This window comes from Callithrix jacchus, chromosome 1, assembly GCF_049354715.1.
Source record: "Callithrix jacchus isolate 240 chromosome 1, calJac240_pri, whole genome shotgun sequence".
In the NCBI taxonomy this organism is placed as follows: domain Eukaryota; kingdom Metazoa; phylum Chordata; class Mammalia; order Primates; family Cebidae; genus Callithrix; species Callithrix jacchus.
In genome coordinates, this window is record NC_133502.1 from 11,417,036 (window position 1) to 11,443,787 (window position 26,752).

General features: G+C 40.1%; 1 protein-coding gene across 3 annotated transcripts in view; it reads left to right on the forward strand.

Annotated features, from left to right (window-relative positions):
* The first annotated feature begins 3,329 nt into the window (after positions 1-3,329).
* DNAJC3 (DnaJ heat shock protein family (Hsp40) member C3) overlaps positions 3,330-26,752 on the forward strand; it is an 83,465-nt gene continuing 60,042 nt past the window's right edge. The window contains exons 1-3 of one of the 3 annotated variants that reach the window (XM_054243339.2): positions 3,330-3,518; positions 24,650-24,760; positions 25,363-25,448. Coding sequence is in view for 2 of the 3 variants with exons in the window: in XM_002742487.6 (XP_002742533.1) it covers positions 3,437-3,518; positions 24,650-24,760 (193 nt within the window). In the remaining variant the exon portion in view is untranslated. The remainder of the gene's footprint in view (positions 3,519-24,649; positions 24,761-25,362; positions 25,449-26,752) is intronic. The other 2 variants (XM_002742487.6, XM_035292758.3) reach the window with 2 other exon arrangements.

The following is a 26,752-nucleotide window of genomic DNA, read 5'->3' on the forward strand; positions in this document are numbered from 1 at the left end:
GAAGGGTCATTTCTCATTCATCAGACTGGCAAAACCTGAAAATCAATTATCGTGATGGTGAGTATATAGGAACATAAACAGCTGATAGAAACAGAAAATTACTTTTTTTTTTTTTGAGACAGAGTCTCACTCTGTCACCAGGCTGGAGTGCAGTGGCACAATCTTGGCTCACTGCAACCTCCACCTCCTGGGTTCAAGCAATTCTCCCACCTCAGCCTCCCGAGTAGCTGGGACTACAGGTGCATGCCACCACGCCCAGCTAATTTTTGTATTTTTAGTAGAGATGGGGTTTCACCATGTTGGCCAGGATGGTCTCGATCTCTTGACCTTGTGATCCGCCCACCTCGGTCTCCCAAAGTGCTGGGATTACAGGCTTGAGCCACTGCGCCCGGCCAAAAATTACTCTTTTAGGGAAAAATCATCTGACAATGCCTCTTAAAAGTTAAATGCATTCGTTGACTAAGCAATTTCAATTTTAAAAATCTAGTTTTTTTTTTTTTTGGTTAAGGTCTCACTCTGTTGCTCCCTCTGGAGCGCAGTGACATTGTCTTAGCTCACTGCAACCTCAAACTCCTAAGTTGAAACTATCCTCTGCCTTGATCTCCTGAGTAGTTAGGACTACAGTCACGAGCCACCACACTTGGCTAGTTTTTAATTTTTTTTGTAGAGACAGGATCTTGCTATGTTGCTCAGGCTAGTGTCAAACTCCTGGCCTCAAATAATCTTCCCATCTTGGCTTCTCAAAGCACTGAGATTACAGCTGTGAGCCTCTGCGCCTAGCCTAGAAATGTTTCTTGGAAACAAAAGCACAAGTTTGTAAAAATAAATGTGGAAGGATGTATATTGTGACATTAATTTAATGCTGCCTTTTTTGTTTTTAATTTGTTACAAACGGTGTTTATAAGTGCTCTACTTGTTTCTGAACATTTGTTTCTCCTCATAGTTAATTAGTAAGCACATCTTATCCCCTTTACCTCCAAAATATGTTCTAGATCTGTTCACTGCTCTCTATCAAGTTTTTCCTAGTCAATAAACATAAATCAACGTATTAAAAATTATACAATACTCTTAATTTTGGATATATCGTAAATATGCTACCATTGTTTTTAAAATCTTTAACAGATAGTATGAATTACAGTATAGATTTAATGTTTAATTTCAAAAAGACTGCATAGATTCTGACAAATGCAAACGATATTTACAATTACTTTTCTTACAATCACTGAATAACTTTGGTTTTTGGTTTTATTGGCAAAAGGGATTAGTGAAAACCATGGCTAGATGAACATTGGAGCAAACATTCCCAAGCATTATACATATAATTGTAGTTTTTTACACTTATTTCTGTCTAAAGTAATGTTACCATCTTTGTTATAAAATTATCTTTTACGAAAAATACTTTGTAAAGCTTAGTTCTAATATTACATAATTCATAGTTATGTAATTAATGTTCAAAATCACTCAGCATTGAAGACCCTTGCTATTTTTATTTTCTATAACACGAAGTCTATCGCCTCCTTAATAATTTTCAATTTCCATCCTTAGAATTTCTTCAGCTCCGCTACTTTTTCCTTAAGACTAGGGTCATAGGCAGCACACTGGTGAAACTCAGTCTAGGAGTACTGCATTTTGTTTACAAAGCTATTTTCTATGGTCCGCATTTTGTTGGCTGCCTTGGCTACAGGACCTCAACTGAATGTCTTCACCTGTGTATTTGTGGATATTGAAGCCATCGGCAGTTTTTCAGAGACACTACCTTGTGATATCGAAAAACGCAAGACAAAAACAAAACAAAACAAAACAAAAAAACCCAAGGAATTTCTGGAGTCTCTCTTCACTATTTTGCTAGTGTTTGACTAATGAGTAACACTGGTATAACATTCTACAATTTACAAGATCATTTATTTGCTTCATGAAACCTCAAAACAGACCTTGGAGACTATCAGGATCCTACCCACTTTACAGATGAAGATAACTTGCATAATAGTGGTGGCGTTTCCTGGATCTGAATCCTTTACTCTTCACATTATATTATGTTTCCTTCCCCATAACTAATAAAGAACTCCGTTTTTTTCTTTCTCGGAACAATTTCTTCCATATTAGTTCCCTTTTAAAAGCCCCCTTTAGTATGTCTTCGGGGAATCACAAATTCACTATACTATTTATAATTCATGAGTTTCTCTAATAGTATCAAGGCAGCAAATACAGGTGAAGTAATAAGTATGCACTTGACGGTACTTAACACACACAAAGCATTGTTTTACCCCGTGTAAAAATACTGTTAGTGTACAGTGTGTGTGCTGGTGACGCCGGAGGAAGTGGCCAAGAACAGGCGTAAGACCGCATTGAGTAACTTCATCTCGCTCAAGTTCATATCTATCTTGAATTTCCCCTGGTAAGCCCAAGATGCAGGATCCCGTCTCACATTTTTTTTTGTTTTCTTAACAGTTGACGTTGGCTGCGCTCAGGAACGCCTTGCTCTCATAAGCCACAGTGCCTTTCTGGTCTCTTCTTCACAGGGTTTTCTACGACCGCTTTTTTTTTTCCAGGGCACGCTGGTTTGCTGAAAGTTGGGGTTCCACAGCCGCTCTTTTTTTCCTGGGCACGCTGGTTTGCTGAAAGTTGGGGTGGGTGGTTCCCAAGTTTCCAGGCCAGTTACTTACCTGCCTCAGAGCAATTACGCACTTCTCCCTGGTTGTCCCTGAAATGGTCTAACCATCAGATCGCCCTAATTAACTAAGCCCCAGCTTCTCCTGGCCGTTTCTTGCTTACGGCTCAGTTCAGACAGTAGTTGTTCCGGGACGCTCAGCAGGAGGCTGTGTTTCCCGGTTCACTCGAGACCTCAATTCCAGGCGTCCTGCAGCTCCTCTCGACTCCCCAGGAACGCGTTTGGCCTTCCCATTCGGACGCTGAGGCTGCGCCTTCCACTCCTAACACCTCGCGGGCGAACCACAAATGGATCAAATCATTCTACTCGCCAACCTAGCACAGCGGGACTGGCCCAAAAGGGCCGTCTCAGCCTGCGCATGCGGGCTCGGCGGCCGCCACACACTCCCCATCCGCCTCCCTCCCGGCGGCCGCGGCGGTTTGGAGATAGCTGACAGCTCTGCGACCCGCGGACGCAGCCTTGTCTCGTGCTTCCACGTTACCCTATCAGGGATGGGGCGGGGCGGCAGCCTCCGCAGCCTATCAGCGCGAACCACGACCCAGGCGAGCCCGGGAAAGAAGAGGCCAGGAAGAAGGCCATTGGACGGCGGCGGAGCTCCGGGGCGTAGCGTCGTCCGGGCCCCGCCCACAGCTGCCTTTCTCCGCTGGGCGCCAGAGACGCTGAGGCCTGAGCTGGAGCCGACGCGGGCGGGCGCAGCTGCTGCCAGAGTGCCGGCGCGGGCTGGTGGGCCACACACCGTTCCTTCTCCTCACTCGCGAGCCCTCGGACATGGTGGCCCCCGGCTCCGTGACCAGCCGGCTGGGCTCGGTGTTCCCCTTCCTGCTGGTCCTAGTGGATCTGCAGTACGAAGGTGAGTTCTGCCCTGCCCTGCCCTGGCCGGGAAGCGGGCTCCCGGACCAGGCCACCAGCGCTTCCCCGTGTGCGCCCGGGCGCGTGTCCCAGGACTACTCAGGAGGTGGGGCGAGCGCCGCGGCCTGGATTGGGCCTGAGCCTTCGCCCAGTTCCGGGTTTGCCTGGGGAAGAGTCGAGGGGACTGGCGGGCCGCGGGGCTGGGACAGTGGGTTTGGAGTGAGGAACATGGCCCTAGGGGTCGGAGGAGACGGGGTGCGCCCCGGGGCGGGGAGCGGGGCCACCGGGCTGCGACTTCAGGACGTCCTGGGACGCGGAGACTTGGGCAGCTTTCGGGTCTCGGCCTCGCTTGGGACCCTCGGTGGGCGCCTGGGGACACTGGCGGTCATTGGTGCTGGGAGGAACCACTGAGGTGGCCAAAAGGCTTCCTTCGCTCTGGAGTTCTTGGGCGGGGTAGGGTTGCCCTGTCCGGCTGGGAGTTGGAGAGGACGGTGTTGACTGTTTAAAAAGTTAGTAACCATTCGCATTACGATGCACTGTCGTGTGGAGAAATCGTTAGGTTGGTGCAACGAGGAGCCGCTGTTGGAATTCCTCCTCCCGGACGGCCAGGCACAGAGTTTATGGTTTTACAACTCCCAGCATGGTGTCATTCAACGTCTGGCTGGCATTTCTTTTCCAAGTTCTGTGAAGAAAAAGGTTCCCCTGAAAAGATAGGAGCGATTAAATTTCTCTTCAGTCCTGCAGACTGGAATGTTGGCTACTCCAACAGAATAACGAAAATAGAGGGCTGTCCTAGCTTAGATGGCAGAGGGGAGGAGGAAGAATTGAAGCTGATAGTGCCGACTTAACGAATGCTCCTGGCGAGGTTACTGTGCGAAATATTCGAGTATAATGACACATCACATGCACGGATCTATTTTCATCCTCATAAAAAGGGCTAGTTGTCAAGGAGGTCAAATTAAACCTGAATATTCCATTCAGAGAGAACGAGGAGCTAAAAATTGGAAATTGTTTATAGTGAATTCCTCATAAATTATAAAAAATAAAAAGTTCTCAGCTTTTTATTTTTTTTTTTTTAGGTAGTACTCCCTAGTTTTTAGGTCTCACTCATAGCAATAGGCTTTTGCTTTTGGTTCCCCTGGTAACCATATTTTTTGAACCCCAAATCACAGCACATAGTGTGGCAACACTGGGACAAATAATTTAGCAGTAAGACTGCCCCCAGAAAATTTAGGGGATTGGAATTTGAAGGTCTCTACCACTTTAATATATGGGTCATATATTCTAATTCTTATGCATTGTCAAAAGCTTCATTCCTCCTGCCTCCCACCATCTGTAGTATTTATCTCCAGTTATCATTAATGATTTATTTTGGACACTTAAGAGAAAGTTGCCTATGTTCTGTTAAATGGTGTTTTTTTTTTTTGTTTGTTTGTTTTGTTTTTAAGTTACAGAGATGCACGATTTTGAATGATTGCTTTTCCCACTACCTTGTGAACCACCTTTTTAGAATTGCTGTTCTGTAAGATTCTGTAGGACTCTCTTCATTTCCCTCCTGTGCTATTTTCGATAAGAAAACCTCATTAGAGAGCTTTTCTGTGTAGGAAGCCCTGGTGACATTTCTTAGAGGAGTGCCAGAGTGTCTTTAGGAGCATTGTTTGTGTAAAGTAGCAGGGACTTGGTACAGGTGACAGAGAGGAAAGGAAAGGAGCCTTTCTGTAAGCCGTCTCTTATTCATGGAAGTGTGTAGTGTTATTCCCACTTTACAGACCAGGGAACTGAGGCTCCAAAGGTTTTACTAAAGTTCATTTTGTGTGCAGGCTGGAGACAGAAGTTAAGTGGTTGAAAGCATGTGAGTCCAAGCATTTGTAAGTGATGGCAGCTGAGAAAAAAACAGCACCTTTTTTTTTTTTTTTTTTTTTTTTTTATAATTAACAAGAAGGTTATTTCCGGCAGGTTTAATATAGTGGTTCTCAAACTTGAGTGTGCATCAAAATCGCACATGAGGGCTTTCTAAAACAGAGTGATGTACCTCACTTACAGAGTTTCTGTTTCATTAGGTCTCGATGGGACCTGAAATTTTGCGTTTCTGGAAAGACCCCAGATGACCACATTGGAGAACCACTGGTGTAATAAATTATATAGAGGAGTTAAGTTAGGTGTCTGCTGTGTATTTGATACTGGATTTGGTGATGGGGTTATAAAGGTAAGAAGCCCTGACTTGAATTAGCAAACTGTTAGCTCCCGTTTTCCTAAATAAATTCTGTGTCTGGATTCACTAACCTCATAGTTCTCTGGTATACAAATGGTGCTACTGCTAGGCCTGAGGCTTAATGAAATTGTGTTGTATTAAGGATTTTTGTTAAATAGGTAGATTTTAGCTGCTCTTGTCACACAAAAAGTAATTATGTGAGATGATAGATATATTAATCTGCTTCACTATTGTAACCATTTAATCTGTGTGTATCTCCTAATACTATGTTGCAAACATCAAATGTACACAATATAATTCACTTTAAAAAAAATGAAGGAAAATGGTTATGAGAGAAGTGAATGTGGAACGAAGAGTGGCACAGGATGGAGAAGAGATGACCTAGGTTTTTTTTTCTTCTGATTTTGAAATACTTGCCTCTGTTTTCTTCTAGACTTTTTGGTTGTCATCCAGAGACAGGAAGTATATATATCATGAATTGAAAGTTTGAGTCTTTTAGCACCCTTCCTTCTCAAAGGCCTTTGAAAGAGTGAAGTCTAAAGCATTAGATGAAGTAGAATTTTTGGAATAGAAAGAAAACTTTAGTAGTATCTGCTTTAGTATTCTCATGTTACAGATAAGGTAGTTACTTCAGTTCTTTGTTAATGGTTTGTTCTGTTGGTGACTTGAGTAGCAACACAGTCTGGGAAACAAACCTTTTTCTGTTATCATAGTTTTATCTCTTTCTCTTCCTTAACATGCTATCTAGACTCATCTTTTCTTTATTTCACTGAGCTGATTAAACCATATATTTTGACCAGTTGAAAATCTATATGTGTAAAAGTTTGTGATAATTTTATTTGAACCTAGCCTACTAAAGGTATGTTTTGTCTTCTCTAGGATTTTCTTGACATTATTGAAATATAGAAAGAATAAATAGTGTAGCAAAATGACTTTAAGTAATTTATATAAATTAAGCATTATAAAAGGTGGTCTAGAAAAATATTTTCTAGAATTATTTTAAATTCTTTAATAAGATAAACTATAGTTAGCAGTAGTATCAAAGTTCCAGTTCTCTTGACTAGTTACTATTTGCTGAGACTGCGCGGAAATTCAGTGGGGCAGGGGGAGTTGTTCTGAGAGGGGATGCACTGTAGTAATTAGGTTTTACTTTCCCATATGAAGTTAGTTGTTGTTAAGTTTAATTTCTGCTGTGATTGATTAATGTCCTTATGAACAAATTAATCTTTGTTCATATGGAAATATCATGGGAACCCATTCACCTGCTCTTCAGAACTCAAGCTTTTCAATGATAGATTTATTTTTCTTTCCGTATCTTTAGAAAGCTACTTAAAAACTTAAATCTGATGAATTTGTATCATTTGGAGTTCTGGAAATATATATAAGAGTCATTTAATCAGTCAGCAAATTGTACTAACTATATTGTCTTTGGTGAGATATATATACATAGTATAAAAGTCATGGCTTTTGCTTTTTTTACAGACCACTTGGGGTTTAAGATATGCATTTGTGAAGCATCCATGTCTGCTTTTTCTCCTTTCTCAGTGTAGACCGAGTGGTCCATCGTTGTAGTTAGTACACTGCAAATGACCATTTATTTATTGGTCCCTATAATCTTTTGTTTTACTTGCCAAAACCCAGGACTAGTTAAATTCAACTTGGCCAGTTCTTATTATACCTCACAGGTGAACATGGATGGAGGAAAAACACAACTTTGCTGATAAGTCTCATTTATCTTTATTTTAATTTTTAATTTTTTTTGAGACAGGGTCTTGCTCTGTCACCCAGGCTGGAATGTAGTGCCATTATCCTAGCTCAGTGTAGGCTTGACCTGGGCTTAAGCAGTCTTTTCATCTCAGTCTCCTGAATAGCTGAGACAGCAGGTGTGCACAACCACACCGCCCACCACTTTTTTTTTTTTAATTTTTGTAGGGATAGGGTCTTCTTTGTTGCCCAGGCTGGCCTTGAACTCCTGGGCTCAAGCAATCCTTATGCCTTGGCCTCCCAAATTGCTGGGATTACAGGTGTGAGCCAATGCACCTGGCCCTGATTAGTCTCATTTTAAAGAAACAATCTCAGTTGTAATTGCATGTTAAATACTACTAACATTCCTCTAATTCTTTAGTATGTCTATTCTTGAAAATCAGTATTTCAAGGATTTTCCTCCCTCCTTAAGCCTCTGATTTAAACTCTCCTTTCTTCTCTTCCCTGTTTATTCTTTTAGACCTGTCTTTATTGAGAAAATGAAAGCCATCACAAGGCAAGTTGTTCTTTCTTTTTCTTTCTTTTTTTGAGAGGGAGTCTTGCCCTGTTGCCAGACTGGAGTGAAGTGGTGCTATCTCGGCTCACCGCAGCCTCTGCCTCCTGGGTTCAAGCGATTCTCCTGCCTCAGCCTCCCGAGTGGCTGGGACTACAGGTGTGTGCCACCGCGCCTGGCTAATTTTTGTAATTTTATTAGAGATGAGGTTTCACCATGTTGACCAGGTGATCTCAATCTTTTGACCTCATGATCTACCTGCCTTGGCCTTCCAAAGTATTGGAATTACAGGTGTGAGCCATTGTTCCCGACCAACTTCTTTCTACCTCAGAATTTACTAGTGTATCTACATTTGTACCTATTCGGCTACTTTTTCTCATATTAAAATACTTAGAATGTCTCTATTCCCAGATAAATCTAATCTGTGTACTTAACAACCTGGATTCCATTTCCTCTCACCTTCTGAAAATATTGCTCCTACAGTTGTATCTTTGTGCTGCTGTAACAAAATACAACAGACTGAGTAATCTATTTATTTTATATGTATATATACATATATATTTATTGCACTTTAGGTTCTGGGGTACATGTGCAGAACAGGCAGGATTGTTGCATAGGTACATACATGGCAATGTGGTTTGCTGCCTCCATCCCCATCACCTATATCTGGCATTTCTCCCCATGTTATCCCTCCCCTACCTCCCTACCCCCTGCTGTCCCTCCCCTGGTCCCCCCCAACAGACCCCAGTGTGTGATGCTCCCCTCCCTGTGCCCATGTGTTCTCATTGTTCAACATCCACCGATGAGTGAGAACATGCGGTGTTTGATTTTATATTCTCGTGTCAGTTTGCTGATAATGACGGTTTCCAGATATATCCACGTCCCTACAAAGGACACAAACTCGTAGTTTTTTATGGCTGCATAGTATTCCATGGTGTATATGTGCCACATTTTCCCAGTCCAGTCTATCATCGATGGGCATCTGGGTTGGTTCCAGGTCTTTGCTATTGTAAACAGTGCTGCAATGAACATACATGTACATATGCCTTTATAATAGTATGATTTATAATTCTTTGGGTATATACCCAGTAATGGAGTTGCTGGGTCAAATGGAATTTCTATTTCTAGGTCCTTGATTGCCACACTGTCTTTCACAATGGTTGCACTAATTTATACTCCCACCAACAGTGTAAAAGTGTTCCTATTTCTCCATATCCTCTCCAGCATCTGTTGTCTCCAGATTTTTTTGATGATCGCCATTCTAACTGGTGTGAGATTCTATCTCAATGTCATTTTGATTTGCCTTTCTCTAATGATCAATGATGAGCATTTTTTCATATGTTTGTTGGCCTCATAAATGTTTTCTTTTGAAAAGTGTCTGTTCATATCCTTCACCCACTTTTGAATGGGCTTGTTTTTTCTTGTAAATCTGTTTTAGTTCTTTGTAGATTCTGGATATTAGCCCTTTGTCAGATGGGTAGATTGCATAAATTTTTTCCCATTCTGTTGATTGCTGGTTCACTCTAATGACTGTTTCTTTTGCTGTACAGAGGCTCTGGAGTTTAATTAGATCCTGTTTGTCTATTTTGGCTTTTGTTGCCAATGGTTTTGGTGTTTTAGTCATGAAGTCCTTGCCTATGCCTATGTCCTGAATGGTTTTGCCTAGGATTTCTTTTAGGGTTTTTATTGTGTCAGGTCTTATGTATAAGTTTTTAATCCATCTGGAGTTAATTTTAGTGTAAGGTGTCAGGAAGTGGTCCAGTTTCTGCTTTCTGCACATGACTAGCCAGTTTTCCCAACACCATTTATTAAACAGGGAATCCTTTCCCCATTGCTTGTTTTTGTCAGGTTTGTCGAAGATAGATGGTTGTAGATGTGTGGCATTGCCTCTGAGGCCTCCGTTCTGTTCCATTGGTCTATATCTCTGTTTTGGTACCAGTACCAGGCTGTTTTGATAACTGTAGCCTTATAGTATAGTATGAAGTCAGGTAGCATGATCCTTCCAGCTCTGTTATTTTTGCTTAGAAATGACTTGGCTATGTGGATTCTCTTTTGGTTCTATATGAAGTTTAAGGTGGTTTTTTTCCAGTTCTGTGAAGAGGGTCATAGGTAGCTTAATGGGGATGGCATTTAATCTATAAATTACTTTGGGCAGTATGGTCATTTTCACAATATTGATTCTTCCTAACCATGAGCATGGAATGTTATTCCATCTGTTTATGTTCTCTTATTTCTTTGAGCAGTGGTTCATAGTTCTCCTTGAAGAGGTCCTTTACATCCTTTGTTAGTTGTATTCCTAGGTATTTTATTCTCCTTGTAGCAATTGTGAATGGGAGTTTGCTCTTGGTTTGGTTCTCTTTTAGTCTGTTATTGGTGTATAGGAATGCTTGTGATTTTTGCACATTGATTTTGTATCCTGAGACTTTGCTGAAGTTGCTTATCAGTTTCAGGAGATTTTGGGCTGAGATGATGGGGTCTACTAAATTTACAATCATGTTGTCTGCAAATAGAGACAATATGACTTCTTCTTTTCCTAATTGAATACCTTTTATTTCTTTTTCTTGCCTTATTGTTCTGGCTGGAACTTCCAATACTATGATAAAGAGGAGTGGTGAGAGAGAGCATCCTTGTCTAGTGCCAGTTTTAAAGGGAATGCTTCCAGTTTTTGCCCATTCAGCGTATTGGCTGTGGGTTTATTGTAAATAGCTTTTATCATTTTGAGATATGTTCCACTGATACCTAGTTTATGGAGAGTTTTTAGCATAAAGCATTGTTGAATTTTGTCAAAGGCCTTCTCTGCATCTATTGAGATGATCATGTGGTTTTTGTCTTTGGTTCTGTTTACATGGTGGATTACGTTTATAGACTTGCCTATGTTGAACCAGCCTTGCTTCCCTGGGATGAAGCCTACTTGATCGTGATGGATAAGCTTTTTGATGTGCTGTTGCAGTTGGTTTGTCAGTATTTTATTGAAGATCTTTGCATCTGTGTTCATCACGGATATGGGCCTGAAGTTTTCTTTTTTTGTTGAGTCTCTGCTGGGTTTTGGTATCAGGATGATGTTGGTCTCATAAAATGATTTGGTAAGGATTCCCTCTTTTTGTATTGTTTGGAATAGTTTCAGAAGGAGCTGTAACAGCTCCTCTTTGTATGTCTGGTAGAATTTGGCTGTGAACGAAATCTGGACCTGGGCTTTTTTTTGGTTGGTAGGCTCTTAATTGCTGCCTCAACTTCAGCCCTTGTTATTGGTCTCTTCAAGGTTTCAACTTCTTCCTGGTTTAGGCTTGAGAGGGTGCAAGTGTCCAGGAATTTATCCATTTCTTCCAGGTTTACTAGTTTATGTGCATAGAGTTGTTTGTGATAATCTCTGATGATGGTTTGTATTTATGTGGAATCTGTGGTGATATCCTCTTTTTCGTTTTTTTGCATCTATTTGATTCTTCTCTCTTTTCTTTTTTATTAATCTGGCTAGTAGTCTATTTTGTTGATCTTTTCAGAAAACCAGCTCTTGGATTTATTGATTTTTTTTTTGAAGGTTTTTTTTTTTTTTTTTCCTCTATCTCCTTCAGTTTTGCTCTGATCTTAGTTATTTCTTGTCTTCTGCTAGGTTTTGAGTTTTATTGATCTTGCTCCCCTCCTCTTTCAATTTTGATGATAGGGTGTCAATTTTAGACCTTTCCTTGCTTCTCATGTGGGCATGTATTGCTGTAAATTTCCCTCTAGAGACTGCTTTAAATGTGTCCCAGAGATTCTGGTATGTTGTTTATTCGTTCTTGTTGGTTTCAAAGAACATCTTTATTTCTGCCTTCATTTCATTGTTTATCCAGTCAACATTCAAGAGCCAGTTGTTCAGTTTCCATGGAGTTATGTGGTTCTGAGTGAGTTTCTTAATCCTGAGTTCTAATTTGATTGCACTGTGGTCTGATAGACTGTTATGACTTCCGTTCTTTTGCATTTGCTGAGGAGTGATTTACTTCCAATTATGTGGGCAGTTTTAGAGTAGGTGTGATGTGGTACTGAGAAGAATGTAGATTTGGGGTGGAGAGTTCTGTAGATGTCTATTAGGTTTGCGTGGTCCAGATCTGAGTTCAATTCTGGATATCCTTGTTAGTTTTCTGTCTTGTTGATCTGTCTAATATAGACAGTGAAGTGTTAAAGTCTTTCACTATCATTGTGGGAGAGTCTAAGTCTCTTTGTAGGTTGTTAAGATCTTGCTTTATGTATCTGGGTGCTCCTGTATTGGGTGTGTATATATTTAGGATCATTAGCTCTTCTTGTTGCATTGATCCTTTTACCATTATGTAATGCCCTTCTTGGTCTCTTTTGATCTTTGTTGGTTTAAAGTCTATTTTATCAGATACTAGGATTGCAACTCCTGCTTTTTTTTTGCTCTCCATTTGCTCTGTAAATCTTCCTCCATCCTTTTATTTTGAGCCTGTGTGTATCCTTGCAGGTGAGGTGGGTTTCCAGCACACTGATGGGTTTTGACTTTTTATCAAATTTGCCAGTCTATGTCTTTTGATTGGGGCATTTAGCCCATTTACATTTAAGATTAATATTGTCATATGTGAATTTGATCCTGTCATTTTGATGCTAGCTGGTTGTTTTGGCCATTAGTTGATGCAGTTTCTTCATTGTGTTGATGGTCTTTACCATTTAGTATGTTTTTGGAGTGGCTGGTAGTGGTACTGGTTGTTCCTTTCTATGTTTAGTGCTGCTTTTAGGAGCTCTTGTAAGGCAGGCCTGGTGGTGACGAAATCTCTGAGCAATTGCTTGTTTGTAAAGGATTTTATTTCTCCTTTGTTTATGAAGCTTAGTTTGACTGGATATGAAATTCTAGGTTCAAAGTTCCTTTCTTCAAGGATGTTGAATATTGGGCCCACTCTCTTCTGGCTTGTAGGGTTTCTGCTGAGAGATCTGCTGTGAGTCTGATGGGCTTTCTTTTATGGGTAACCTGACCTTTCTCTCTGGCTGCCCTTAGCATTTTTTCCTTCATTTCAACCCTGGTGAATGTGACGATGTGACGATTATGTGCCTTGGGGTTGCTCTTCTTGAGGAATATCTTTGTGGTGTTCTCTGTATTTCCTGGAGTTGAACATTTGCCTGCCTTACTAGGTTGGAGAAGTTCTCCTGGATAATATCCTGTAGAGTGTTTTCCAGCTTGGATTCATTCTCTCTGTCTCATTCAGGTACACCTATAAAATGTAGATTAGGTCTTTTCACATAATCATCCCATATTTCTTGGAGGCTTTGTGTATTTTCACTCTTTTTTCTCTAATCTTGCCTTCTCATTTTATGTCATTAAGTTGATCTCCAATATCTGATATCCTTTCTTCTGCTTGGTCCATGCAACTATTGAAACTTGTGTATGCTTCATGAAGTTCTCGTGTTGTGTTTTTCAGCTCCATCAAGTCATTTATATCCTTCTCTAAGCTGTTTATTCTTCTTTGCATTTTGTCTAACCTTTTTTCAAGGTTCTTAGTTTCTTTGCATTGGGTTAGAATATGTTCTTTTAGCTGAGAGAAGTTTGTTATTACCCAACTTCTGAAGCCTGTTTCTGTCAATTCATCAGAATCATTCTCCATCCAGCTTTATTCCCTTACTGGTGAGGAGTTGTCATCCCTTGGAGGAGGAAAGGTGTTCTGGATTTTGGTGTTTTCATCCTTTTTGTGCTGGTTTCTTCCCATCTTTGTGGATTTATCTACCTGTGGTCTTTTTAGTTGGTGACTTTCAGATGGGGTCTCTGAGTGGATGTCCTTTTTGTTGATGTTGAAGTTATTTCTTTCTGTTTTTTAGTTTTCCTTCTAACTGTCAGGCCCTCTGTTATAGGACTGCTGGAGGTGCACTCCAGACCTTGCTTGCCTGGGAATCACCTGTGGCAGCCTCTGCATTCTTTTTGCTGGGAACTGCACTCCAGAGCTGTTCCTATATGGCCATCTTGGATCTCTCCCATGATCGCTTTACATTCTAAATCCCTCAATATGTCTTGACTCTTTGATCTATAATTTTGGGTATGGTTTTTTCAGCTCTCCTCTCCATGAACCGACTGGATATTGGTTGGGTCCGGACCTGAGGAGCCTGGACCAGCCCGCAGTAGACTCACAGCACCTGTCTCACAGCAAGTGAGGAACTGCTGCACGCCGGATGTCACCAGTGTAATACCTTTGTAGGATCTGTGAGCTTTGTATTTAGCATTTATCATGGCAAATATCATTCTTTTGTTTCCACATTTAGAACTCTTTTGAGGTTTTCTTATAGGTCTAGTCTAGTGGTGATGAATTCCTTTAGTGTTTGCTTGTCTGTAAAATACTTTGTTTCTCTTTCATTTATGAAGCTTAGTTTAGCAGGATATAAAATTCTTGGCTAGTGGGGTTTTTTTTGGGGGGGTCTAAAATGAGGCCCCCAAAATCTTTTGGCAGGTAAGGTTTCTGCTGAGAATTTCACTCTTAATCTGATGGGATTCCCTTTGTAAATGATTTGACACTTTTGTCTAACTGCTTTTAAGATTTGTTGATAGCCTGATGACTACATGCCTTTGTTATGTTCGTCTTATGTAGTATCATCCAGGTGCCCTACGAATTTCTTGTATCTGGATGTCTCCATCTCTAGCAAGATCAGGGAATTTTTCCTGTTTTATTTCCTCAAATATGTGTTTTAATTTCTTGCTTTCTCTTCTTCTTCAGAATGCCTGTAAGTTGTAGGTTTGGTCATTTTACATAATCCCATATTTCTTGAAGGCTTTGTTTTTTAAAACATTCTTTAAAAATTTTAAAACACATTTTTTGTGTGTGTGCATCTGACTAATTTAAAAGACCAGCCTTCAGGCTCTGAAATGTTTTCTTCTGCCTGGTCTAGTTTATTGTTAAAGCTTTTAACTGTTTTGACTGTTTTTTTGAAATTCCTTATATGAATGAATTTTTCATTTCCAGAATTTTTTAAAATATATTTTTTATTTTTTAAAGACCTCTATCTCTTCATTCATTTCCAAGATTGCTTTTCTGGTTATTTTTGTGTTGGTTTTCAGTCTTCTCTTGGAGAAGGCTGAGCTTCTTTACAAATTATTTCTCTCTTTTTCTGAATTTTAATTTTGGTTTTATTTCATTGTCAGAAAGCCAGTGCAATCTTTTTGGTAGTGTCACAACATTCAGATTTTTCATAGTACCAGAATTCTTAATGCTGGTTATTTCTTATCTAGAGAAGCTGACACTTGTAGTTGTTTGAATTTACTTCATTTAGGTGGGATTTTTTTTTTCTCTCCCCCAACCTGCCTTGTGCCTATAAAGTATCCTGTAGGGTAAGGTCATTTGGTTTGCTTTTATAGCCTTGTGTACTTTTGTTAACAGGTTTTATATTTGGTTGTGCAATTCAATTTACAGGCCTGTAGGTGGTACTTACTGGTATGAGCCAGCAGCAGCAAAAACAGACAGATGTGTACTTGATCTTTGTTTCCTGTGAGATGCACTGTATTGTGTTCAGGTGATGGGCTGGACAGTGGAATTCCCTAGTCTCCTGAGCTTCTGTTTAGCAATGGGGTAGGCGAGACAGCTGGGTAGAGCTGGACCACCTAGCTTGCCCATGAATAGTCCAATGATGAGCACAGGCACTAGTCCTGCTAGTGGTGGTTGAAGTCTCTGCTGCATGTTAGGGGGGCTGCACTGGCTCCATGTCCTGGACAGGCAGAAATGTGATGTGTTCCCTGTCACACCCTTGTTCTGGGGCTCATGACTCTCAGTGCAGATACACAGTGTTGTATGTCTCTAGGCCACAGTGTAGCTGAGAGTCACAGAAAATGCCTGTCACGCAGTTCTCAATGGGAGTGGTTTCAGGACATGAGGGCAGAGTCTTGATGAATGAGTAGGGATTTCTCTAGTAGGCAAGTGTGGAAGACCATTTTATGTAATAGCAAATGCAAAGGAATGAAGCATGAGAACGTGGTATATTCAGGGAAGTATAACGTTTAGTTTTTTACAGGAGCATAAAATAAGAGGTAGAGGAATGATGGATGATGAGGCTGGACCCACGTCATGACCCTGAAAGGTGGTGTTTGCCTTTATATCTGAAGGGATTTAGCTTTAATCTAGCCAATGATGTGAAAACTCTGAAGAGTTTTTTGTATAAGTGCATTTTGAAGGATTGCCCTGGTAGCAGCATAGGTACTATATTTGGAAGAAGGTAAAATGAGAGCTGGGAATATTTCATTGAGAAGGCACAATGCCTCTTATGAGGAAAGAAGGGTCTACATCATCAGCTCTTAGACTGTAGCAAGTTCTGTTATTGAAATGTAGCCAAAGTGCACCAAAAGAGTAATAATTAATTCTCTCTGGTTGATTTAGTGTGTGCCATAGAAATTTTCATAGAGGAAGTGATATTATATAATTAAATGGAAATTATGTTGGGTAAATTTGTAATGTAATAAAGATTTATTCTGAAAAGACAAGTACTGTATACTCTTTTTATCCCAGAAGGCAAGAGAAATTTAGTTTGAAGAGTAACTCAGCTTCTCGGGTGAGAGTATGACGTGGCTTGACTTAGCAAAGTTCAAAGAACTTTGCACATGTGTTCTTGGCTCCCTTCAGATTTTAGGTTCATCCTGTGAGGCTGGAAATGATTGTGGGTAAAATGTTACATTAAATGATGGGTTAAGTGAGTGAAGCATGAAAAGGCTAGTAACTGTGGAAAGCTTAGCTTGGTTTACGTGGGGAAAAAAGATCATTAACTGTGCAGAAAAGAAAACGGATCGTTAGAAGTAGATCTTGTTTTGACACATGTTCTGAGTCCTTCGGCAGACTGGTTAACTTCTTCGAGGCTCAGTTATAAAACTATGAAAGACATTTATTTCCTGGGGTTGTTTTGATAATTTAGTGAAACAAAGATACAGAAGTTTCCAGCACATAGTAGGTTCTTAATTCTGTTTGTATTACATTTCTTGTGATAAAGTTTTTCTTTTCTTTCTTTCTTTTTTTTTTGAGACAGAATCTTGCTCTGTTGCCCACACTGGAGTGCAGTGGCACAGTTGTAGCACCTGGCCTCAAGTGATTCTCCTGCTTCAGCCTCCTGAGTAGTTGGAACTTCAGGTGTGTGCCACCACACCTGGCTCATTTTAAAATTTTTTGTAGAGATGGTGTCTCTCTTTCTTGTCCAGACTGGTCTTGAACTCTTGGCCTCAAGTGATCTTCCTGTGCTCTCCTTCCAAAGTGCTGGGATAATAGATGTGAGTGGTTGCAATGGGCCTACTTTTATTGTTTGTATAAGATACGGGGTTTCAGTGTATTGTCCAGGCCAGTATCGAACTCCTGGCTCAAGCAGTCCTCCTGCTTCAGCCACCTGAATAGCTGGGATTACAGGCCTGCAACACTGAGCTTATCTACCAGATACCCTTATTTATGAAAATTTTGTTTACATAAATTATTTTCAGAAAAGAAGTTTTCAGAGCTGTTTTTATGTTTGCAGTTTCCCAGAATAACTGGCTTCAAATCATATGCCAAAAAAAATGTTTTGAGATGGCATATTCTAGTCTCCTGCAGTCATAGTTTGGGAGGGTATATTCTGAGCCCCAATATCTCTCTTCCTTTATTTGCATGCGTTATACCAAGGGGTCCAACAAGCAATCAAGGTATTCAATTACTTCTGCACCAACCTAATAAGACACTATGTAGAAACTGCAAAGTAGGACTATAAAAAGCTGAAAAAGCTACTTTGTTTAGAAGGCAAAATAGCAAGGTAAAGTGAATTCCAATCAGTTTTGTTGTATTAGGTGAAATAAGGAGTTCAGTGCTTTTGGTGACTAAAATGGCAGGTAGTTGCTCAGTAAGTTGCTTTGGGTATCCTGGACTCTTGCTTTTTCTGTACTAGACCTTGACATCCAGCCTATTGATATAAGTCATGTGTGTCTTCTTTCTGTCTTATTTTTTGTATTTTCACTACTACTACACGGTCAAGTCACTATCGTGTCACCTGGATTATTGTGTACATACTGAATTGGTTTCCCTCTTTCTCTCTGGATATTTATTAGAGTCACCTAGCATTTAAAGTGTTGTGCTCCAGAATGATTATGTCATGTTGGCAAGGAGAGCTAGCTGAAATACTAGACTTTCATCTTTTTTGAAAGTCTCATTAATCTTCTGACATCTGGGGACTTAAATGTCATGTCCTTTGTTTTTGGATAGTTGGTTTCCCTATTCCAGCCTTTTCACAAAGGTAGCATCCTTCCTATTTTTCCTTCAGGTTTCATGTGAAACTTCAGAGGAATCCCCCGAGGGCTGTCCAGTGGAACTTTCTGCTATGGGAGATGTTCGGTATCATCTGCACTGTCATGTGCAGTGGTGTTGGAGCTCAAGGTCACACTACCCCAAAGTATGACTTCAGGAGCCCACAATATGCGACTCCAAAATATGCCTCTTTGGCATATTGGTTATTTAGAGTTGGTTATTTTGAGAAACTGTAGACATAAGAATAGCTCTGAAAAGTTGCCCTTTTGTCAGAGAAATTTATATCTACAAGGGAAATCTTTTTCCCTGCCCTGCACCAGGAGGAGAGGGGCTGCTAAGTGGAAAAGGCATTGATTTAAAAGTGCACAACAAATCTTTGTTTTTAGTGTTTTTCTTGGCCATCCCCTTGTAACTGAGATTTCCCCAGCACCCCCAATTCTTTTGTTTTTAGCAAAAATGGTATTCAAGTTTGAAGTTTAAATTCTTTGAAATCTATTCTGGAGATTTACTCAGCTCTCTTGAGTTTTGAGAGTATATGTATGAAACAACTTTTGTTAATCTGTCTTTTGTTGCAGGGAGTCCCAGTTTATGAAGGTAGAGAGAAAATTATTTTTCTCTCCTATGCCAGTCACTAGTTATTGAGCACTTAAACTGTTACTGTACTGTGTGACTGTGAAATAAGTTTAAATTTTATTTAATTTTAACTGTAAGTGTTAGAGTCCTTAACTTGTACCGTCACAGTACCCTTTGTACATTCCCCCATTATAACCCGATAGTGTATATTTTCCCAACATTTTATTATTAAACATATCACAAAGTTGAAAGAATTTTACAGTGTTTGTCCCTATACCCATCACCTAGATTCTACTACTGATATTTTATTATATTTGTTTCAACATATATGCATCTGGGCATTTTTCTATTAACCATTAACCCTTTAAAAATGCTTTTCAAAATAACACTAATATACATGGCCCTAAATACTTTAACAGGCATATGACCAACTTGTTTTGATGCAAAATTAATGTACAATGAAATGTCCATATTTTAAGTGTATATTTGGTAAGTTTTGATAACCACATATAACTGTGTAACCCATATCTCTAAGCAAGATGAGGACATTACCAGCAGTTCCCTCCTGCCTCTTCCCAGTCTATCTTTTCTCTTACCCTCCCAAGCAACCATTGTTTTGATTTTCTTCCTATAATATCCTTCAGCACCCCAAAAAGCTAACATCCTGCTTACCATAAAGGAGAAATGCTTTGGCTACTTAGTTTCGGTGTGTACCTTTCTACACATTATTTGAATACCAGTACAACAAAGCAACTTTATTTTTGCTATGGTCTGAATATTTGTGTTCCCCCATTTCCCCAGTTCATGTGTTGAAACCTAATCCAATGTGACAGTATTAAGAGGCAGGGCCTTACAGAGGTGATTAGATTATGCCCTTGTGACTGGGATTAGTGGCCCTATAAAAGAGGCCTGAGGATGCTTGTTTTCCTCTTTCACCATGTAGGGACTCAACAAGAAAGTGCAGTCTGTGAGGAACGGGCCCTCATCAGACACAGAATCTGCTGGCATCCTGATCTTAGAGTTGCTAGCCCCTAGAACTGTGAGAAGTAAATGTTGTTGATAAGCCTTCCAGTTTATGATATTTTTGTTATAGCAGCCTGAATAGAAGAACTAAGACAATTTTCTAACTAAGAAGATACAGCTATCCTTCTTGCAGCGAAGAAGTTGTTACCCATTCCCTAATGGAGAAGACTTCTGGTTCTATCAGTCACGTATCCATCACTGGCTACATAAATTACTGCTCTTACTCCATCACTGTTCCACTCAATATTTAGTTATATAAAGACTAAATTGTAAAGTTAACTTCAGTAATTTGTGTATAAAATAAAATTGGGAATTAGGGAGAAGAATATGGTTAGTATAGTCAATTCTTGTTACTCATGGTGGTTCTATAAAGTCATTTTGAACACTGCATTAGCAAATATTGAACCATTTCTCTTAGGGGAAATACTGGACTAAGTTTCTGTAAGCCTTAAATCACAAGTTTTTTCAACAGATCAAGACATAACCTTGTTTTCTGTGTGTTTCCATTTAAAGACACCTTATTTACTACATATTATTGATTTATTAACATTGAACTTACAGCTAATGTCACTGTCTTTTGTACTTGAAGAAAGCTTAACTAATAACACACATGTATTTTCAGTAAGGCATAGCCAGCTTTCCTGAGCGTAGGAAGACCAGACAGCATTTCGGTACTGTGCTGGGGAGCCACTTGAAATGGTAAAATCAGTGACAGGAAGCATACACAAAAAAGTGGGCACCAAATGTACAGTGGAAAAAACGCTTGTTTATAATATGGAAGCTGACACAGGAAGGTAGAGTGCTGCTATCTTAGGCCTCAGCTAGAACATATGCTTGGAGTGTTTTCAGCATTTTGCTGCTCTGAGCATGCATGTGTTCTTGAATGACTGTGAAAATGCTATGAATATAAATTTTGGGATTACAAGTGAATTTTAGTGTGTAGGCAAATATCTACAGAATCTGAATTATGAAGATTGACTGGATATACAAATAAACATGTATAAAATCAAACAAAAAATATGAAAAGCTACTACATAGCTTTTGTCTGTAACTGCTCTGAGAGTGTAGCTGATATACGTGGCCTCCTTCATCTACTACCTGTTCCATACCTCTCTTGCCTTGTGCCAGAGAGGAGTAACAGTTTCAGCTACTCTAGCTTTTTTTTTTTTTTTAACATGATAGAGTGATTCGTAAACTTTCCTTCTCGAAGGGACTGTATTTTACTAATTGCTATGTTTTTTAGTTGCTGTAACTTTTCATTAACTTTGTACTGGGCATGGAAGTAGTAAGACATAACCTAGAGAATCTCCTGGGTTCTACTTATCCTACTTTGCCTCCATTGCAAAATGGCAAACTTGTTTCCCCTTGGTAATTGGGCTTCATTTTTCCGACTAGTAGATTAACCAGTGTTTTTCGCTTGTTGATTTCAGTGACATAAGATGTACAAATGGCCATGTGGCAGTCTCATCTTCCAGTTAATCTGAAACATTGTTGTGTCCCCTTTGGAAGCATTTCTCCTTTAAGGACTAAGATCTCCAAACCATCAGAGCTCAAAGTTGCCAGGACTAGAAGCAGAAATGTTACAAGTGGGTTATTTGGGTATAATAATGAGAGGAGCCATGCTTGCTTCTACTTCTTGACTCTGGCTGTGGGCAAGATAGCATCATATGGCCTGTGATTGAAATAATAAACTGCAGCTATTAAAACAGAGCCTCATCCTTTCATATTTTTGTCTCTTAACTAGTGCTACTACTTAAGTCTTCAGTAAGCCATTCTAAGTGATGGAGTAATGGTAAAACCAGTTAATCCTAGTGTCATGAGCACATTGCCCATCTCTTTTGCTATAAAGTGAATTCCTTAATGAGGTACAGTGCTGTGTAGAATGCTGTGATGGTAGATAATACAGTCTGTGAGTCTGCGAATGGTGGTTTTGGCAGAAGCATTACAGGCAAATTCATATCTGGAATATGAGAAGCAGATCAATTATGGAAGAGAACAAAATAAAATCAATCTACCATTAGGTGGCCAGCTGTCTCTTTCCCACTCATGGTGCCATACTGGGAATTCAGTATTGGTCTCCAGTATTGGCAGAAGGACTTTGGGGTTCAAGTTGGTCAGCTTCATTAGGGTCCAAATAAATATTCCCATTCCAAATTTAAGTATTCCATTCTTACCAGTCTGTGCCCTAACTTTGACAGGAGAAACTTGGTGAGACAATGAATTCAGCTGTTGTTTTAATTTATCAACCCTCATAATTAAATTTTATATTTGATTTTCAGCTAAATCAGCTCTCAGACCATGTCTTGAGCTGAAAGTTGGATCTGAGCTGGTTATTTTCTGTCTGTAGGTGCTCCAGTACAACAGTCCCCAGCCTTTTTGGCACCAGGGATTGGTTTTGTGGAAGATGGTTTTTCCGTGGACGGGTTGGCTGGGGAGAGGATGGTTTCAGGATGAATCTATTCCACCTCAGATCATCAGGCATTAGTTAGATTCTCATAAGGAACATGCAGTCTAGATCCCTTGCATGCGCAGTTGACAATAGGGTTTGTGCTCCTATGAGAATCTAATGCCTCCACTGATCTGACAGGAGGCGGAACTCAGGTGGTAATGCTCACTTCCTGCTGCATGGCCCAGTTCCTAACAGGCCATGGACTCTGGTACTGGTCCACAGCTGGGGGCTTGGGGACCCCTGCTCTAGTGCTCTCAAAGGAACGCACCCCACATCACAGTCCTTATTTTCATAATTTCTGCTATTATGGTCAGTTGCAGCAGCCACTTGGGTTTCTAAGACTTGTGCCTCAGTTAGTACTTCATTACATCAACCAAAGTGCTAGCTTAGTTTATTGTGACTCTGATACCTACTGTGGATTACTAGCGTTTCATCTCCCATTGGTGACGACTTAGCACTGCACTGAAGCCCAAGGTCATGACCAAACCATCCTCAGATTGCATCTGTGGGCCTGTCTCCAGGGACTGCTTCCAATACCAATTGTGTGTCAGTCAGGGTCCATTGAGGAGAGACAGAAATCACGTAGTAACTTAGAAAGGGTAAGTTTATTGGGAGGCCGAGGCGGGTGGATCATGAGGTCAAGAGATCGAGACCATCCTGGTCAACATGGTGAAACCCCGTCTCTACTAAAAATACAAAAAATTAGCTGGGCATGGTGGCGTGTGCCTGTAATCCCAGCTACTCGGGAGGCTGAGGCAGGAGAATTGCCTGAACCCAGGAGATGGAGGTTGTGGTGAGCCGAGATCGCGCCATTGCACTCCAGCCTGGGTAACAAGAGCGAAACTCCCTCTCAAAAAAAAAAAGGTTGGGGGGGAGTTTAATCTAAGAGCTATTAAGTTATGATGGGAGAGTAACTAAAGATGTAAAAAGAACTCTAACAGATATTCTAGGACTAAGAGACACCCCCAAGGAAGGACCAGCTTGCAAGAGGGGTCCCCTGTACCAGGCTGGTGTTCAGATCTTATTGGAGAAGGTATAGCCCAGGTTTACTGGTGGAGAAGATTGCTATGTGGCTGGTCCATAAGAACTGCGGAAGCAGAAAAGAATACTTTCAAGTGTATGTCAGCCAAGGCTGGTCAGCCTGTCTATGAAGGGAGTCCAGGTGCTTCTGTGGGTACGAAATCTGGAGTATGTGGGCTGAGGTTGCTGGGTCACCGAGGAACAGGACCCCGGGCATACAGCTATGGCTAAGTACCCCTGGATGTCCTCCTCATACATATGCAGTAGGAAGTCCACCCCATGACAGACCATGCAGCAGGAGCCAGAAGACAGTAAAATGCAGCAGGCAGAACCAGGAAGTGTGCTTCCTGCAGTGTTGCTTCAGTGCCCTGTACTGACAAAGATTACATTATACTTAACTGTAAAGAGGAAATGCTTGCAAACTCCAGACCTTTATTGCAGTGCATGTCCGAAGGATGAATTCAGAGCTGAGAGGCAATACACTGATAATTGGCCTAGTCTAACAGATCATGTTATTCTACTCAAAATTCCACAACAGTTCCCTATTTTAAGACAAGTAAATATTCAGAACCATACATAGTCAAGTCGTCTACTTCTTTGACCTCATACTATTATTTTCCTGTTGGCTCTGCTGCAGCCATCTAGACATTTCTGCTGTTTCTGGAACATACCTGCATGCTCCCAACTTAGGGCCCTTGTACTTGCTGGTTCCTCTTCCTGGAAGCTCTTTTCCTAGCTGTCTGCATGGTGAGTTCCTCACTTTTTTCCTGTCTTGCTCAGATGTCAGCTTCTCAAGAAGGCTTGCTCTTTACTCCCCACCTATTTACTACTATAAGTCCCCTGAACTCCTTACCCCTTCACATGGGTTGACTTTTTCCACAGTACTTTTCACCTAACGTACTATGTAATTTACTTAGTGATTATGTCTGTCTTCTCCCACCATAACGTCAGGTGCCAGGAAGGTATGAGGGGCAGGAGTTTTTAATGTTGCTCACTTATGCCAGATACCTAGAATAGTGTGCATTATAGGTGCTTAGTAAGTACTTATATATAATAGGCTATATGTTATTCATTAAAGATAAGATGCTAATTTAATATTCATTTTATTGTTCAAAATATTTCTACTACTTCTGCGTTACACAACTTCCCTTTATTTTCTAGGATGGTTACATTCTTTTGACTGATTAGGTTAAGATGGGTATATTTTTTGTCTTGTCCTTCATAAAATAAAATAGGATTTATATTTTAAGTTCTTTACATCATTTTTCAGCTTCTGTGACTTTTCTCATCTAAGTAGATGACTGAAACAGATAACCATTTGTAACATATTTTTAAAAATTAAATCTTGGTTTGTGGAAAGTGAACTGAGTGTTTTTAAATTTATTTTTAGGTGCCGAATGTGGAGTAAATGCAGATGTTGAGAAACATCTTGAATTGGGCAAGAAATTACTTGCAGCTGGACAGCTAGCTGATGCTTTATCTCAGTTTCATGCTGCCGTAGGTTTGTATCATGGAACCAAACCACTCAGTGACTGTCTTAGTGAATTCTAGTAATAGCTCTTTTTTTGAGTATTGTTTTGAATAACATTATTTCATGTTTAAATAAAATATTTAAATATATTTATGGTATTCTGAGTGAAATAGATTAATAAAATAAAGGTATAATGCTTAAATGTATGTGTATCTAATATGAGAGAATTTTGAAGTTTAGAGAGGCCTGCTACTACCAAGGGTAATTCAAGATAATTCTGACAAACAACTTTTCTCAGTGTATTATTTGGTTTTTGACTTTTTGAACAGATTTTGCTGAATACAGTTTAATTTTCTTGATGACTTGGTTTTCAGTATATTTACTTGATACCCTTGGGAGATGCTGCAGTTCATTGCCTCTTCAGTATTGGTCAGTCTCCAACTGCCCTTTACACTGTTGCTTCTTATTTCTTATTCGTGTCTGTCTGTAGAATCAACTGTTGTTGCAGCTGTTCATCTGTTAGGACTCTAAGGACTGACATGACCAGAATAATAGGTTCTTAGTGAAGGCTTAACAACTTTTCTTTCTTTTTTTTTTTTTTTTTTTTTTTTTTGGTTTGTTTTTTGAGACAGGGTCTTGTTCTGTCACCCAGGCTGGAGTGCATTGGTGTGATCATGGCTCACTGCAGCCTCAGGCTCCTGAATACCTGGGATTATAGGTGTGTGCCACTATACCCAACTACCTTTTACGACTTTTATTTTTTATTTTTTTGTAGAGATGGGGTCTCACTCTGTTGTCCAGGCTGGTCTCAAACTTGTGGGCTCAAGCCGTCCTCCTGCCTTGACCTCCCAAAGTATTGAGAATGTATGTGTAATCACCACACCTGGCCTGGATTTCCTTATGAGTCACTGCTAAACTTTTGTGCTAGGACTTTTTGATATTGACTTTCTGCAGAGTCTTTTTAATTTACTTACACGTTTTTACCTTGATTTGAATGGTTGAGAGTGACTAGTTAGCAACCTGACAGGTAAGGAGGGTGGTGCATTTTTTTTTTTTTTTTGAGACGGGGTTTTGCTCTGTCATGCAGGCTAGAGTGCAGTGGCATGATCTTGGCTTACTGCAACCTCTGCCTCCTGAGTAGCTGGGGCTACAGGTGCATGCCACCATGCCCAGCTAATTTTTGTATTTTTTATAGAGACTAGGTTTCACCATGTTGTCCAGCCTGTTCTCAAAGTCTTGGTCTCAAACGATCTGCCTGCCTCAGCCTCCCAAAGTGCTGGGATTATAGGTGTAAGTCACTGTGCCCAGCTGTGTATTTTTTAATAAGATAGCTATGTTCCCAGAAGAACTATCATTCTATTGTTGTAATTTACTGTATAAACTCAATGTAGTTAGGTTTCAGTTTGTCATACTTTTCTTTATGCTCTTTCTTAAACTGAGATTTTTATTACAGATGTTATTAGCTCTTGAACTCATAGGAAACAGATTTTTTTTTTTTTAATTAAAAAACTCTAATCAGGGCTGGGCATGGTGGCCCACACCTGTAATCCCAGCACTTTGGGAGGCCAAGGGGCACAGATCACTTGAGGTCAGGAGTTCAGGACCAGCCTGGACAATATGGTGAAACCCAGTCTCTACTAAAAATATAAAAATTAGCCAGGTGTGGTGGTGGGTGCCTGTAATCCCAGCTACTCATAAGGCCGAGAAAGGATTATCACTTGAACCTGGGAGGTGGAAGTTGCAGTGAGCCAAGATTGCACCATTGCACTCCATGCTGGGTGACAGAGTGAGACTCTATCTCAACATTAAAAAAAAAAAAAACCAAAACTCTGTTTAAGAGATATGACATAATTATAAGAACATAAAAAAATTGAAAAATGAGGGGAAAAGTAAAAAAAAAAAACACCTTTTTTAGTAGTAGAGAAAGCCATTTCACACTAATAAAGGGTTCACTCTACCAGAAAATATCAATTTTAAATGAGTTTGAGCCTAATAACATAGTCTCTAAATATGTAAAACAAA